Source organism: Peromyscus californicus, unplaced genomic scaffold (genome assembly GCF_007827085.1).
Source record: "Peromyscus californicus insignis strain IS unplaced genomic scaffold, ASM782708v3 Scaffold_7__1_contigs__length_154581171, whole genome shotgun sequence".
In the NCBI taxonomy this organism is placed as follows: domain Eukaryota; kingdom Metazoa; phylum Chordata; class Mammalia; order Rodentia; family Cricetidae; genus Peromyscus; species Peromyscus californicus.
Window position 1 is genome coordinate 132595370 of NW_026294595.1, and position 17003 is coordinate 132612372.

At 45.9% G+C, this 17003-nt stretch overlaps 1 protein-coding gene across 4 annotated transcripts in view; it reads left to right on the top strand.

Annotated features, from left to right (window-relative positions):
- The window catches only part of Rprd1b (regulation of nuclear pre-mRNA domain containing 1B), a 48141-nt gene extending 35611 nt beyond the window's left edge, over positions 1-12530 (top strand). For 3 of the 4 annotated variants that reach the window (XM_052726185.1, XM_052726186.1, XM_052726188.1), the window contains one exon: positions 10076-12530. In XM_052726185.1, the coding sequence (XP_052582145.1) occupies positions 10076-10225 (150 nt within the window). In that variant the 3' untranslated portion in view covers positions 10226-12530. Of the gene's footprint in view, positions 1-5146; positions 5243-10075 lie in introns of all 4 variants that reach the window. The other variant, XM_052726187.1, reaches the window with a different exon arrangement.
- The last annotated feature ends 4473 nt before the right edge of the window (positions 12531-17003 follow it).

Here is a 17003-nt window from a genome sequence, read left to right on the forward strand (position 1 = left end):
CTTTTTCCCCCCTCCTCTCTTCATGGTTCCCTCCAATCTCTGTGGACTCCTGTTGAGTTGATATTTGGGGTTCCATGAGTGACATGGAACTAGACATTGGGGTATTGGATTCCTCTTAATCCTTTCACTTGGCTAGCCCTTATAGTGTAGGCCAGATTTATATACAGAGCAGCTGTCTAGCAGGATGTGAGTAGTGTGTGTGTGAGTGCGAGTATATGTGTTGCTCGGAGTGAGCCCAGGACCTCACTTACGCTAGGCAAGTGCTGGGCCCTGAGCTGCACCCCCTAGCCCGTTGTTGGAGCTGCCTTCTGAGCAGCCTTGGTGAGTTTCTGCTGGTGTAGATGGCACATAGGTGTGTGTAGGTGCAGACTGGCTCTGTCGCTCCCCCAGTTCCTGCCTGGTACTCAGCCCTTCTTACACTCCAAATACTCTGTTTTTTCTTTTTTTTTCTGATTGTAAAAATAGTAAATCAGAGGAAACAGATAATGCATGTAAGGAAAGAATCATAATCTCGTTAGTTTATAATCTACAAAGAATTTGTGTTAATTTTTGTCTAGTTGCTTTATTTTTCTTTTTTGTGAAAGTTAAAATGGAGAGCCAAGCATGGTGGAACACACCTGTAATTCCAACAGTGAGAGAAGGTTGAGGCAGGAGAATCTTAAGTTGCAGGTCCGTGCCAGCCTGGGTTGTACATGGGGAGGCATTTCTCCCTAAGAGAAACCTTTGAAATAAGGGGTGATGTTTAGAGTTTTTTAATCTTGTTTTTTACTTTGCATAATTACTTTCCTTGCTAACAGAAGCTGTGAGCAGTTTGGATACCTGTGGTCCCTTGTGAGCACTGTTCTCCTCAATGCCTCTCCATTTCAGCCTGCACCTTCTCTGCCGACTCGGTGTTTGATGGTTGTCCTCTAGATTTCTAGAGGTGTCTGTGTGGAAGCGTGTGGTGTCTGTGTCTTTGTGCACACTGAAGAGTGTTTGTTTCAGTGTCTTCCCCCAACTGCACTCCTGTCTTAGGAGCTCTCGTTCTCTTCCAAAACCTCCAGGTACAGCTCTCCCCAAGTAAGGGGAGTCTTTGTTTGTGAAGGCGTTTAATTAGACAAAGTGGGCTGTCTTCTGGCTTTTAAATGAACTTGTTTACATTTGCGACAGCTGTGGGAAAATGACAGATACTTGTAACATTGACTTGAGTGAGCAGAATTTTAAGAGCAGGGTTCAGATGACAGACATTTGAGCTATGGTAGCTAACTGCCCCAGTGAGTGTGTGCTATTTTAGTTTTGGTGAATGTCCTGCTGCTGCTAAGCTGGACCTCTACTCCCCACTTCAGACTGGTGCTTTGGAAAGGGGAAAACTGGAGGATGGTTGTATGCTCTGTAATCTCAGAAGTTATGTCTCTGTAATGACAAGTGTACATGGCTAGAATACCAGTATTCAAAAGGCTAAGGCAGGAGGATTGTGATATGAGTTCAAGGCCAGCCTGCACTACATAATGACTTACCTTTTTTTTTTTTTTTTTTTTTTTTTTTTAAAGTAAGGGAAGGAACAGATGACTCACTGGTCAGAGTGTGGACTGCCCTTGCAGAGGACCCAAGTTTGTGTCCCAGCACCTACATTGGGTCCTCAAAACCACCTGTAAGTGGCTGGAGAGATGGCTCAGCAGTTAAGAACACTTCCTGTTCTTTGAGAGGACCCAAGCAGGTCCTGGCAGCTCATAACTGTCTGTAATGCCAGTTCCAGCAGACACTCGGTCTAGCTTCCCAGGGCACCTGCATTCATGTGTACCCCCCCATATACATATAATTTAATAATTAAATTTAAAAATTAAAAAAATAACCTGCCTGTAGCTCCAGCTCCAGGGGATCTGACACCTTCTTTGGGCCTACTTGGCAACAGCATTCATATACATGCACACACACACACACACTTTTAAAAATAAATAAACGTGTTCACAACAGAAGGTGGGGCTTAAAACAAAGTCAGAAACAGTCTTTTTGTGTAGGGCAACAGCTTCCTGGTTACTCCAAGGAGTAAAAATGAAACTCAGGATGGCTCCGTGTACCATCAGGTACTAGCCAGGTCACTGTGGCTTTGTCTACCTCCTTGTTTGCTCATTTCCTGTTTTAGGTCCTTTATCTTAAAGCTCTCTTTGGAGAAAGTGTGGTTAGCTCTCTTTTCTTAATTTAGCATATACAGTAACTTTGTAAATTTCAACACAACAAAATTAAGCAGCAAGGAAGGCCTCTGAGCGCCCCTGAGACCAGCACAGTGGTCATGAGTGAGCTGGTCCAGTTCTCTACGCTGTCCCTGGTGGCTGCTTTCTTCACCGAGTTCGATTTGGGGGGGGGGGGGGGGCAGAGTCTGGCTGGGAGCTGTTTCTGTAGAGACTCTGCCTGCCCCACAGTGCTCCTGTGCTAGGAGCTGCATGGCCTCTTCCAGGCCTTCCCTGACTGGCTGTCTCCACCTCTGCTGTCACCTCCCTGCTGTAGCCTGACTTGCTGATTACTTGCTGTGGCCCTATAATCTGTTATTCATACAGCAACCCTCTCATGTTTTCAAAATGCAGCTCTAAGCAGACCATTCCCTATCTAATCATTTAAGTGGCTTCTTGTTGCCTCTAAAATGATCCAAATCACAATTTCCCCCAACCCCTGCCATGGCCTGCCCCCCCCCCCCCCCATCACTCATGGCTTGCCTTCCCCCTTCCCCACCAGCCTAATTCTTGCCCATGCTGATCTCTCATCTCTGGTTTTCTGCAGGTTATTTCCTCCACCTGCTTGGGATACTTCTCCTTTACTTTGCACTATTTCCCCTTACCTGTTAGTCTCTGCTCATCATCTGTGGTAGTTTAAATGTCATTGGCTCCCATAAGCTCATAGGGAGTAGCACTATTAGAAGATGGAGCCTTGATGGAAAAAGTGTGTTACTCTGGGGGTGGGCTTTGAGGTCTCCTATGCTCAAGCTACACCCAGTATCAGTTCACTTCCTGTCGCTTCTCGATCAGAATGTAGAATTTCAGCTCCTCTCCTGCACCATGTCTGCCTGCATGCTGCTATGTCCCACCATGATGACAGTGGACTAACCCTCTGAACTATAAGCCACCCCATTAAATGTTTTCCTTTATAAGAGTTGCCATGGTCATGGTGTCTCTTCAAAGCAATAGAAACCCTAACTAAGACTTCATCTATCTGTACCTCACTGCCTCTTTGGGCAGCATGCCTTCAGACCCCACCCTGTAAAGCCAAGTGCCCTCCCTGTGCATGTTGCCTCTGCTTCCACTTTATCCTTCAGAGCTCTCCATCCCTTGTGGACTCATAGTTATTCCCCTGTGTGTCTAAATCCTGTCTGTATCACCATTCTCATACCTCTAGCTCCCTTTAGCTCAGCAATCAGGGCTGGTCATAGCTTGATGAATTTCTAAGCATGCTGAAGAGCCTTATCTTTGGCAGGAAACTTTCTCTATTCTGAGGGTGTTCCTATGAGGTCTGGGCTTACTTTGTAGACCAGTTCCTTCCTCTCTCCGGGCTTGTAGATGCATGGATCTGGGTGTGATGTCACTTAGCTGAAAAAAAAAAAAAAAAAAATCCCCCCCCCCCCCCCCCCCCAGTTTTAGAGGTAGGCCTTTAGAGAAGAAAGGATGCCTCTGGTCAAATGGCCTTTCATACTCTCAAGACAGTGTCTGGTAAATTTGCTTGACTGTAAGGACAGTTGAATGGTTTGTGAGAAGAAGATTTTGTATTTCATTAATAATTCTTTTTCTTCAAATCTACATGTCTCTTAACATATAAATCAGAAAGATTAAATATTGCTCATAAATGGAAACTAGGAGGGCTAGTTATTCTTTTCTCCTCAGATCGGTTAATTCATACTAGTTTTGTCCAAGCCTCCTAGCCACCCACAGTTCCCATTCCTATTAAAGGCTTATAATCACAGGAATTGGAAGATGGAGGCAGGAGCATCAGGAGTTCAAAGTCATCCTTAGATATATAGCAAGGGCTAACCTGAGCTACCTAGAGCTCTATCTTCAAAAAAAAAAAAACTGTTTTAGCATTTTGATTTTACTGGTATTTTACTGGTATTATATATTATGAGGGGTCCCATTGCACAACCACCTGCATTTTGAAGGACCCAGGAGTCATCAATATTTTTTACAGATTTCTATTAAGTTATTGGAGGTTAAATGTGGGACCTTGAACATGAGGCACTCAGCCGTTGAGCTGTGTCTCCAGCCCTCTTAATATCTTTTTAATTTTGAGACAGGGTTTTAGTAAGTTACTCAGACTGACCTTGAACTTAATTTGTAGTTCAAGCTAGCCTTGGATTTGTGATCCTGTTGTTTCAGCCTCCCAAGTATCTGGGATTAAAGGCCTAACACTACTAAGTGTGACTTTAAATTGCGAATGTTTAGTTTTATCACCACATTAAAATGAGGAAGAATTGCCTTATCCTAAAATTAATTTTATTTTTGTCCTTTACAGTGTTCTTAATGTATGTGTAGGCATATAACTTTGTATTCGTCCTTTGTTCGTGCAAATCCCTGTCTGACTTTTTTTTCATTATTTTCTTTTTTATGGGTATGCATGTTTTGTCTGCATGTATGTCTGTGCATCATGTGCATGCCTGGTGCCCACAGTGGCCAGAAGAGGGTGTCAGATTCTCTGAAATAGTTACAGATGGTTGTGAGCCACAATGTTGGTGCTAGGAATTGAATCCAGGTCCTCTGAAAGAGCAGCAAGTGCTCTCACCTCCAAGCCTCTCTCTTGCCCCAAGACTGGGGGTTTTATGGTGACAGTAGAAACTTGAGGGTTGCCAGGGGGAAAAGAAGCACCCAGACAAAGTTTGTATGTTCCAGTGTTTAAGAAACTCCCTGCCATGTGACAGAAAGATGCTCGGATGGATGGATGGATGGATGGATGGATGGATGGATGGATGCATGGATGGATGGATGGATGCATGGATGCATGGATGCATGGATGCATGGATGGATGGATGGGGGTTCAAAGGTGTTCCCCTGGTGGCCGGCCGTCTTGCCATTTGTCCTCTTGGAAGGTTTTGCGTGCACTTTTATCATTGGCTTTAGTAATGAAGCTGACCAGGCCCCAGGCTCGGGGGGTGCAGCCACATTTCCCCTTTTCCTTGTGTCTTCCCCAGCATCTTACTCAGCAGCTCCAGCTCTGCTGTGGCTCCCAGAGGGCATCGTTTTGAAATGTGGTGACTGCCCTGGAGCTGGCTGGGAGAGAGGTACAGGTTAGTGATGATTTTTGTTCCACATGGATCTTTGACAGAAAATTTAAAGCAGCATTCTTATGTCTAATATAAAGACATACATGCTATATACATGGCCAGATGGATGGTTGAATGGAGCTGCTTACTAAGACTGTGAGTGTAAGTGCAGGTCATGTGAGCCATAATGGAGGCTAAGCCTTCTGGTGCCATGGGGGGACATGGGTTAGGTTAAATCATATCCAGGTAAAAGTTTACTTCCTTTTTTCTTTTTCCATTTCCTGGTGCTGGGATTAGAGCCAAGGCCTTGTGCATGCTAAGCAAGTATTCTACCACAGAGCCTCGAAGGCCAGTTTCTCCTGTAACAAAGTGGCTCTTGGAGTTAAGCTTGGTCTGGTGCCTCATTTATTTAAAGCAAGGCCCTTCATGAACTGTGTTGTGCGTGATATTCCTTCATGATTCTTACCTTAGAGGAACCGTGTCTTCTGTCCCATAGCACAGCCGAATGTGATAAAGGAGACAGTCATGGGGCCTCATTGCTACTTTTCAGCAACTCAGGCCTGCCCAATCTTCATACTAATGTAAATAGTGCAGCCAGGGAGAGAATGAGCTTGAGAATGCTCACATTCTGATCTGCATTTCTTACATGAGTTGCTAGAGGAAACGCTTATAATTCTGTTTGTTTCAAAAATGAAATTCCTGTAGAAAGGTCACTGAGCTGTCAGCCCTGTCATTTTTAACCCCCTTATCCCAGAGCTCATCTGCAGTATGTCAGGTCTGGCTTACTGCCCTGGCCATAAAAGGCAAAGAATGTGGAAAGCCCTGCTCCCTCAGTACTTCATCCCATGTGCCATGTGCTTGAGTTCACAGTGTCAGCCAGGGATGTTAATGCACTTTCTCCTGGAGTTTGTGGCTGTGAGGCAAGACTCCAAAGCTTTGCCAGGAGCATAAATCCTAGGCATTATCTCAGAACACACCTTAGGCTGCCTACATGTGAAACATTTCTTGGCAGCCACAGAAACCCTGGAAGCTTATCATAGCCCCTGGGTTTTGACTCGGGTGGTGGCAGTAGGTCAGGTGTGACTTGACTTGTTTCAGGTCTCTGCACTGATGTTTGGTGAACAGGCTGGCTGCAATAGCCGGGGCTGAAGTATGCCCAAGTGGGAAGGACAGGGGTAGGGCTTTGGGGTTTGCCTTGGCTTCTTGGGGTCGGGGGGCTACTTGTAAAGGAAGAGGGTAGCAACTGCAGGAGAGAACACAGCTGTCAGGGCACTGCAGAAGCAGCATCCTGGGGTATGCATGGTGTGGCTCCTAATTTCTCAAGAGCCTGGACCAAGCAGGGAGGCATGGGTGGTAGGTCAGGATCACACACAAGCACAGGAGCCTCTAAACAAATAGCCTGTGCTTCTGTCTGTGCCCTGTTTGAGTGGCTCTTGTGCTAAAGAGAAGAGAAAAGCTCTACCTTTTGGGAGTCATTTCACTTGAGTGGGCCTCTTCATAGGAAGCTGGTCTGAGTGCTGTCTTAGCCACTGTGCTGTGGCTGTGAAGAGACACATGACCAAGGCAGCTCTTAAAAGAGAAAGCATTAATTGGAGACTTGCTTACATTTTCAGAAGCTTAGTCCATTGTCATCTTATCAGGGAGCATGGGGGCACATGACACTGGAGCAGTAGCTGAGCGCTATCTCCTAATCTGCAGGCAGAGAGAGAACTGGGCCTGGCATGGGCTTTTTAAACCTCAAAGCCTACCCCCAGTGACACACTTCCCCCAAAAGGCCACACCTACTCCAACAAGGCCACATTTCCTAGTCCTTCTCAAGTAGTGCCACTCCTTGGTGACCAAGCATTCAAATATATGAGCCTGTGGGGCCATTCTTACTCAAATCACCACAGGTGGCATTGTGGAAGTGGGCAGGAGTTGCCAGGGGCACTTTTTTCCAAGGAAGTCTTTTAGCAGCAGCTTAAGGACCACACACTGCCAGGAGGAAAGGCTGGCTGGTACGTTGTGAAATGAGATTCTTAGATTTCCTGAGCACTTGTTGTCCCTGCTCAGAACCAGAGAAAACTGAGAAGGCAGCTAGTGGCGGGGGTGGGGGGTGCGCGGCACTGTCCTGCTTGGGCTTGTTCTTGAATGTTTTGTTAGTACATGATAGCATTTATAGTTGACTTTATTTGGAAAGCCTGACTCTTCAAATCTGCCCAGTGACCTATAAGACAACAGCTACAGCTTGACCTGGTCACCTGTCAGTCACTAAGCTGGATCCTTCTGTGGGGCCCTTGTTCTAAGGCAGTCAGCAGTCTTGACTTGTGTTTGGGAACTCAGAGGCTATCCCTGCTCACCCTGTTGATTATTTAAACCTCTTGACCTGCTAGGTCTTTGATTTGTTCTGCTTTTGAGACAGGATCTCTCTGTTGCCCAGATTGGCCTTAAATTTGTGATCCTCTTGCCTCAGCCTTCTGAGTGCTGTGATTAGTAATGCATCATGTCCAGAAAAAGACCATTGGCTTGATGCCTTTGGCAAATGTCCCTTAAATGTTGGTGCAAGCAAAGGGAGGGGACCTTGGCCTTGGAGAGCCCATGTTTGAAGGTAGCTTCCATTGCAGGAGTGAAAGTGCTACCTGAAGTCAAGTTTGAAGAAGATTTCTATACCCATGTTTGTTACTGTACTGGGCACTGTGGGGTGTGGTGGGTGTGGAGTGAGAGGCATATAGGTCCAGAGCTTTCTGATTTGATGGAAGAGTCTTCATTAATAGTTTACGTAAGCCCTTAAGCTTGCCTCCCTAGTGTACCTAGGTATTTGGCATTGAAGATCTGAGAATTACTGCTGGCTGTGGTGGTGCATGCTTTTAATCCCAGCACTCAGAAGGCGGAGGCAGGTGGATCTCTGAGTTTGAGGCTGGCCTGGTCTACATAGTGAGTTCCAGGAAAGCAAGGGCTATATAGTGAGACTCTGTCTTGAACTCACCTACCCCCGCCCCCCAAAGAACTGAGAATTAAAGGAAGAGCTTGGTGGTAAAGGCTATGTCTGCACTTTGGGCAGGGAAGAAGGAAACATGTCTTAAACAGGATAGTACAGGCAAACGCATGCTAACCCCTGGCCCTGAGTCTTAACCAGTACTGTGTGTGAGGCTTCTCTAAGGAAGTCTTCAAGCAGCATGGGCCCGGCCTCAGGAACTTCCTTATTCTTATAAAATGCATTGTGGGGGAAAAATAAGCCTCTAGGAGTCTCTAAGCCTCAGACCTCACATAGCCCATTGGTTTCCCATATAGATGTATCAGAGGTATTTGTGAGTGGAGGACAGAAAAAACTGTCCTGTTTCTCTCACTGGGGATCATAGTGTAGAGGACTGTGGAAGTCTGATGTGACTGAGGTGAGTGAACATGCAACAGCTTCTGGGCTCTCTAGTGCTCACCCAGCACAGGAGGTCTGTAGAGCAAAGGTATGGGTGGGACACCTCTTCTCTAGGCACTGAGTGGATTTTCTGAGGCAGGTGGAGCTCAGCCAGTAGGTAGAGGGACAGAAGCAGCCTTTGCTAGGACCAAGAGAAGCAGGAGAGCCCTACAAGCCTTGGGGGGGGGGGGGAGTCCTGAGTGAATAGACTATATGGACAGTGGTCTGTGCAGAGGGGGCAGGGAGGGGAGGGTGAGTTTGGAATCAGTGACAATCAAATGCTTTGGGCACTGAGCAGTTGTGGGGATGGTGGGGCACATTGTACTGTAACCGGAAGCTTTTCTGTGTCCCGCCTGGCCCCACAGCAGCTTATAAAATAATCACTCAGAGGCTTGATATTAATTACAAACTGTTTGGTCTATGGCTCAGGCTTATTGCTAGCTAGCTAGCTGTTACATCTTAAATTAACCCATTTCTGTTAATCTGTGTATCACCACATGTCTTGTGGCTTTACCTGTGTTCTATTACATCTTGTTCCTCTGGTAGCTAGCAGCGTCTCCCCTGACTCTGCTTTTCTTCTCTCTGTATCTTTGCTTGGATTTCCCACCCGACTATAACCTGTCTTGCCATCGGCCAAAGCAGCTTCTTCATTAACCAATAGTAGTAACACATATTCACAACATACAGAAAGACCATCCCACAGCATTGTACCTTCTCAGTGGGAGGGTATGGGAGGACTAGACTCTGGAGGTAAGACTGGCAGCATTCCTAGAGAAACTAGCACAGACTCCTAGGAGGCCCTTTCAAGGATTATGGCAGTAAAGGGGTCTTGGATCCAGGTGGTGACAGGTGGGTATTTTGATCATGTGGGGAGTTTGTTTATGAGTGATCAGTCTGTTGTGGTCTATAAGCTTTTAACACAAAAATTGTGTAATGTAAATATTTTATAATGATTTGTCTAGCTTTGTTAAGAGCAGTGATTCTCAACCTTCCTAATGCTGTGATCCTTCAATGCGGTTGTGGTAACCCCCAACCATACAGTTATTTTCATTTCTACTGTTAAGAATCTTAATGAAAATATTTTTGGAGATAGGAGTTGTGATCCACATGTTGAGAACCACTGGTGTAGATGAAGCCCTCAAATCTCAAGAACATGTGAGCACCTGTATTTTTATACAACTGTTGAGGACCAGTTAAAAGAATACAAATATGTCACTGCTTTTTACTTCCCAACTTCATGTGCTAGGCTGGATGTTCTTCCACAGGTTCTCAGCAGGTTGGCAAACTGGTTCTTTCTTTAATAAGCTGGACCTTTGGGTGGTTGGCAGCTGCAGTGTGGTGATAGACCGGAGGAGCAGGGCCTGTCTGTTTGGGGACTGCAGAGCAGTGGGTGGGCTAGCTGATTTGGCCTGTTGGCTAGCCCAGCTGCCTGCACAGTATAACCCAGTGTCTCCCTTGTCTTCTAGGAGTATAAACAGAAGCTCGCACGAGTAACCCAGGTCCGCAAGGAACTCAAGTCCCACATTCAGAGTTTGCCAGACCTCTCGCTGCTGCCCAATGTAACAGGGGGCTTGGCACCTCTGCCCTCTGCTGGTGACCTCTTCTCAACTGACTAGGACAGGTATCATGCTCCAGGTTCCCGTGTTTGCCAGAGAAAAGAAGCAAGTCACTGTTGGAGACAGCCTTTTGGCCCTGGCTCCATCTCTTCAGCCAGCATCCGCCTCAGGAATGAAGCAGGGAACCCTGACTTCTCATTCTCCAGCTCCCTCCTGAGCACAGTTCAGAACCGTGCAGATGGACTCAGTTTTGACTCGTGTTTGCTAAGAATACTGATTCTCCCTCCACTCATGTTCTCATGCCCCTGTTGCGTTTCCATTCTTAGCTCTCTCTTACACCCATAAGCCATGAAAATCATGTGTATTTCCGGAAGCTTTCAAGAGAATCTTGCCCCAAGTGACAGCACATGTCATGGAGGTAGCCTCTTTCTGAGCTGGGCTTGGCCAGGTTCAGAACAGGCTCCCAGTGAGGGACTCAGGCTTCAGGCGTTGGCTCTCCTGGCTACCATCTGCCCATGAGGTTGGCAGCACAGCCGTTAGGCAGTTTGCCACAAGAAGTTTGCCAAATTGCTGACCCTTCCTGACCCAACTACTAGAGAAGTGTTGTCAAGGTTAGGTGTGTTTGTTTTTCGAGCAATCTAGAGAATCTAGTAATAAGATTCAAAGCTGACCTGGGACATAAAGTCACAGTACAGGTACAGAGTGACAGGGATCACAAGTCATTTGCCTGGTTTTCCCCACAGCCTTCCCATGCCACACTTCTCAAGGGTCCCCAGTATCAGAGCACCTCCCTAAAGCAGGGCCCTCTGGCCCCTGGTGCTGTGAAGGCAGCTGTCTGGGTTGGCATGCCCTCACCGATGGATGTTCCACAGGTGGAGTCTGGGCTTTTACCCTTCTTTTGGGGACTGGAGTATACACTGACTCCACCATGTGGGCATTCATCCACTGTATGGTGACTAAACTTGATCAGTTTGCAGATAGGACACTGAGCACACCAGGCACTTCATGCCACTCTGTGTGTCCATGTTCCCATGCAAGGAGAGGAGTATTCATACAAACAGCTCACCTCCAGCAGAGGAAGGGAACATAGGGAGGCTAATTTGGGGTTCTAATTCCATTATCATGCCAGCTGACATTATGACTGAATGATGTAGTTAGGATTTTTATCTTACGTTAGTAAAGATCAGGCTTGGACCTGAAAAATCATTCTAATCTGGCAGGCTTGTTTTTGACAGTGGAAAGGGCAGAAGCCATTTTGCCCTACAAGTGTAATAGGAATTAACCCGAAGCTGAAGTCCAAAGGCCATAAGAAGGAATTCAGTGAAGGGGGCCTGAGAAGCTTCATTGTTTGGAGTTGCTGTTTTCAGGATCACCAAAACAGGCACACTTCGTTTTACATGTTAAAACAAGCCTGTGTGTCACCAAGTCGGCAGCCGGCAGTCTGGGCAGCCCGCAGTCTGAGAAGCCGTCCTCTGCTGTAAGGTGACAGTGGTGGTACTGAGTTCCCGTCAGAGCCTGGTCTTGTTGGAGCCATTGTTCTCACTGAGTGCAGGCTGCCGTTCGTTCCCTCGTTCCCTCTGCCCGTTGGTCTGTCCACATTGTTTTCCCCAAGGCTACAGGACAGCACTGACTCAGTGAAATCCCAGTCTCTGCTGTGGGACACCTCCCCACACGGGGTGCCACTGAAATGTCACGTGGCCACACCGTTTCTCAACACCTTCCTCAGACACTGCTTTCCCACAGCCCCAGACCAAAAGACTGTAGCAGCTCTTCTCTGCTCACTAGGAGGAAAGATGACAACATAATGGATTTAGCTCACTGCTGTGTTTTATCCTTTGGCATCTCTGACCAGCAAGCAGTGCATAATTCTTACAGCAAGATCAAGAAGTGAACCTGTAGCGATTATGTAAATGAATGTGTTGGCCTCCTAACACCTGTTCCTAGCAGACTAACTGTGAGGAAGTTGGTTTCGTTTTAATGAAATGCTTCAGTTTTTTAATCTTCCTTGTCATACCCGCACCCTCACCCCCGGTCTCCCAGCTGTGTGCTTACTTCCCTTGTTTAATTTAAATGAAACTTCTTGTCCCTGAGAGTTGATCTGGAGGGTGGGATGGGTGACTTCTGGTTTTGTGTTTATTTAGGACATCCATAGGCCTCAAGGATCTTTCCTTTAGGGTCATGTTCCTCAGAAAGTCTTCAGTCTTTCTTTGTTTTTGTTTTTCTTAAAGGATATTTTTAAAGCTTAAATTTGTATATTAATTTAGGACTTTATTTAGAAGTATAGGCTGCCATTGGTGACAGCAGTATATTCTGAAATGTCTCATAGATATATATTTTTGAATAAAGATGGTGTTGTTGAACAACATTATGTGATGTTTCTTTTCCCTGCCTTGTGTAGTGGTTAGTGATCATCCATGGAGAACGCTCTGTCTACACAGACTCTCCCCCTTGGGGCTGTTAGTGGCACAAACATAAAATAACAAGATGAACTTCTTTTCAGTTCTTTCTTGGAGCTTGATTGACCAGTGGATTAGCAGTCCACACTGCAGAGAGAGCCAACTACATTTCATCCTTGTGCAGGAGTGGAGACTGGCAGAGAGCAGCTAGTGACTACCCCCAGCACACCAGCAGCTTGGGAGGTCTTTGGCTGCACCATTTTCATTCACACTGCCAGGCCTCATGGGAGCTGTTTGATTTGCAGTATGGTGGAGCTGCTGTAGGAAACGTGCAAATAATCAAAACACCATCTTTTTAAAAGGTTTTCATGGGTTTCCGTTCCAGTGCTGACACCCAGTGGAAGACCTGGTGACTGGGTATTATTGGTTAAAACTCAAAATAATAAAGAAGGCCTTGGAAACAGGGTGCTCTGAAGCAGCCGATGTGTTTGGAAGATGGTTATGATCTTCCTAAGTGATGGCGGTGTTACCTCCCAGGTGTGGGCTTACGTTTCTGTCATGATGCAAGAGACTTTAGTAACTATGGTCCATCAAGACTAACTACAGCTAAAGTTCTATTCATTGCCAGGAAAGTTGAGACTACATATTACCTGCGTCCTTTTTCCCCCCTTAGATTTTTTTTTTTAATGTATGTGAATTTTGCTTATATGTATGTATGTGCACCATGTGCATGCCTGGTGATTGTAGAGCCCAGAAGAAGGCATTGGATCCTTTGTGTCCTGGGAATCAAACCTGGGTCCTCTGCAAGAGCTCCAATGACTCGTGACTGCCGAGCCATCAATCTAGCTCTTCGCCAACCCTCACCCTATGTTCTGTCTTAATAAAAGTTGAGTGTAAAATGTGAATCTCAGTAGACAGGGTCTTCTGTGTCCCAGCTTTTATGATCTTGTTAATTCCTTCACTCCTACCTATAAATAGTATGTCCATAATTCTCTGTTGATTTTAATTAGTACTTGAGACTACAACATGGCTCTCAGGTCCTCACAGCTGGAGATGGAGTTGACGAATCTGCCAAAACACTTACCTTGGGTGATTAGAGCCATTAAGTCCATGTGACCTATCTGGGCTGGGTACCTTCCTCCCAGGGCCTCCGTTTTCTTGTCTCTGAGCTGTATGGTACTAGATCATTCCCAAGCTCTCTGCTAGCCCTGAAAGCTGAGGGTAGTTGTTGCCTGCATCGCTTTTGAGAACTCTGGGTAGGATGTCCTGGGATGCTGGTAATATAAATGAAATAAGTGAGTAGAGTCTCAGACCTGCTAGACAGGCTTCCATGACAGACACCTTGGAGATTTGGATCTACAGGAATGAGGACCAAATGACATTGCCGAGGCCAGGAAGGTGGGTGAGTGCTTGTGACTTGCCAGCTGTCAGCTGCATTGGGTTTATTTGGGTCTTTTAGAAAAAGCCATTTTCTGGCCTGGTTTTGCTCTTTCTCCTAGAATAATTTATCTGACTAAACTTATTTCTCTCCGCCTCTGTGAGGTTTTCCACTTAAAAATCATTCTTCCACTCTCAGGCACAGATTCAATTAAGAACCCATTATTCCCCTGCACAGTAGGTTGGATTCATACAGCTTTATGTAGTGTTGAAAGCCCAGTTTGTTCAATTTTTTAGACCAAAATAGTTATTTTGTATTAAAAATTCATTCCTACCACTGGTTTGATAAATATTAAAATTAGCATTATGAATCAATTCATCTTTTTTTTTAACAAAGAGGTGGCTTTGAAAAGTGCTAACTATCTTGTCTCTCGCTGTGATGACCTTGGGTAGGTCTCCCAGTCACTTAGGCCCTTGGCTGCTTTTCACAGCAAACGAGTAGGTTGCCCAGGTAACTGCTAAGGTCCTTTCAAGGTCTGAAGTTCAATGCCTGGGCTTTCAGAGCATTTTTGCCTACTGAGAATCTTCCTAGTGAACTCAGTGCCTGCATAATGCCCTCCATAGGTTTTTAAATGCTGGTTATCTGCATGAGTTCTTAGTTATGAACTAGATAAGGCAGTTACAAATATACCTATTGATAACGTTAAGCACAATGTCAAATGGGATTAGTGCCAGGGTCTGGGACACATGAGCTCAGTGACTGTAAAATAATATATGTATTTACATGCATGTGTGATGAGAGGTTACAAGTAAGGTGTGTTGGGAGGCTATATACCATAGGTGGTACTTATGGAGGAAGGGGTCAAAACCCCATACCCCTCTACCCCCCCCCCCCAGGGGTGAGGCATTAGAACCAAAGGAGTATATCAGGGTGAGGATTCCTTCAAAGAGCACCGCTGGTCAGTGTGTGGAGTCTCCCACCAGGGAGCAGTGCGTGCCAACAGCCTCTTCCCCCAAGACTGAGATATGAAGCCTCCATGAGCTGAGTGGGCCCTGTAGGGTGGCAGTCTAGTGGACTATGATGACTCACTCCTGCCTGGCAAAAACTAAATTATGTGGTGCTAGTAGCTAGCTAGTGTAGTAGGTTGTTTTTACTCTTTACTCTGGGGGGCCGCCATCTAGTTCCCAAATAAATCACATGGAGGCTTATTCTTTTTTGTGAATGCCCGGTTTTAGCTTGTCTTGTTTCTAGCCAGCTTTTCTAACTTCAATTATTCCATCTACCTCTTGCTTCTGGACTTTTATCTTTCTCTATTCTATATCCCTTTCTTTACTTCTTACTCTGTGGCTGTTTGTGTAGCTGGGTGGCTAGCCCCTGATGTCCTCCTCTCCTGTTCTGGCTCCTTGACCTTCTCTTCCCAGATTTCTCCTTCTATTCTCTCTGCCTGCCAGCCCCACCTATCCTTTCTCCTGCCTGACTCTTTTCCATTCAGCTCTTTATTAGACCATCAGGTGTTTTAGACAGGCAAAGTAACACAACTTCACAGAGTTGAACAAATGCAACATAAAAGAATGCAACACATCTTTGCATCATTAAACGAATGTTCCACGCATAAGTAAGTGTAACACATCTTCAACTAATATTCCACAACAGCCTAGGTGCACAGATGAGGATCAAAAAAAAAGATGTGCCCCAGCCTGGTGAGGCCTCCACTCCTGGAGTCTGTGAGGGCAAAGTGGAGGAGAGCAGTGGTCACAATCTAGCATGTTCTGTCAGGACATACTGGACAAGGACCATGCATGAACTAAGAGCCAGGGAGAGGGCATCACTCTGAGAGAGCCTGCAATGGGGTGAACATGGGGGACTGGGAGAAGAGTGTGAGAACACTCCAGAGGAAGTTGTGGAGCCTTGGCCAACCCAGGTCATGTCACAACCCCTCAGAAAGGGCTGTCTCTTGCTTCTCCCTTCCCTGACACCACTCAGTCCCTGGAAGGGTCTCCCTGCCCTATGCTCGTGTCTCACCTGCAGCAGACCTGGGGCAGCCTTACCTCTTGCACTGCCCCTTAGCTCTGTGCATGTCAATAGCTGAGCTGGGACAGCTCACATCTTCGTTACTACTCCCCAGTGAAGTGTGGAGGCCTGAGTTTTCCTTTGGTTGGAGGCACTTGCCTGCTGTGGGATGGTCTCTCTGTATGCTATGAATATGTGTAACTCTCATTGGTTGATAAATAAAGCTCTTTTGGCCAATAGCCAGGCAGAATAAGGTTAGGCTGTACATTCAAACTGAAGAGGGAGATGAAGAAGGGTGGAGTCGAGAGATGCCATCCATCCATCCAAGGAATGAGATGCCAGAGAACTGGTAAGCCATGGACCATGTGGCAATAAATAGATTATTAGAAATGGGTTAATTTAAATGTAAGAGCCAGCTAATAATAAGCCTGAACCATCATCCAAACACTTATAATTAATATAAGCCTCTGAGTGATTATTTGGAAGCAGCTGCAGAACGGGGACAGAGGAAAGCCTCTGGTTACACTTGCCCACTCATTGGTTACAATGCCACTGTCATTGGAGTCCTACCAACCTTTGGTTTACCATGTTGGTGGTTTATTTTAGGGCCTTCAATTGTCCGTTCACTGTTCTGTTTCTGTTACTCAATTTCATTTCGACAACATTAAGCTGTTAGTAAGCTCACAAACTACCCTTCTCTGTGTAAATGTGAATACTTCTTTTAATTGTGTAAGATACACAAAGCATGATTAATCACCCGGCCCATTTTCAATGCTATTTGCTGCATTTGTGATGTTGTGCAGCCAGCTTTACTATGCAGTTCCAGAACATTCTCACCCCACTTTAGGAAAGCAGATACCCATGAAGCAGCCACTCCCACTACCCCTCAATCCCAGCCCCTGGCAAACAGTCTGCTTTCTATTTCTATGAAATGCCTTAATCTGGATACTTAAAATAAATAGAATTATACAAATGTGGCCTTTTGTGTGGCTCTTTTCACTTGGCTCAGTACTTCCTGGTTGTTTTACCTGCATTTGTAGCAGGTGCCAGGTTT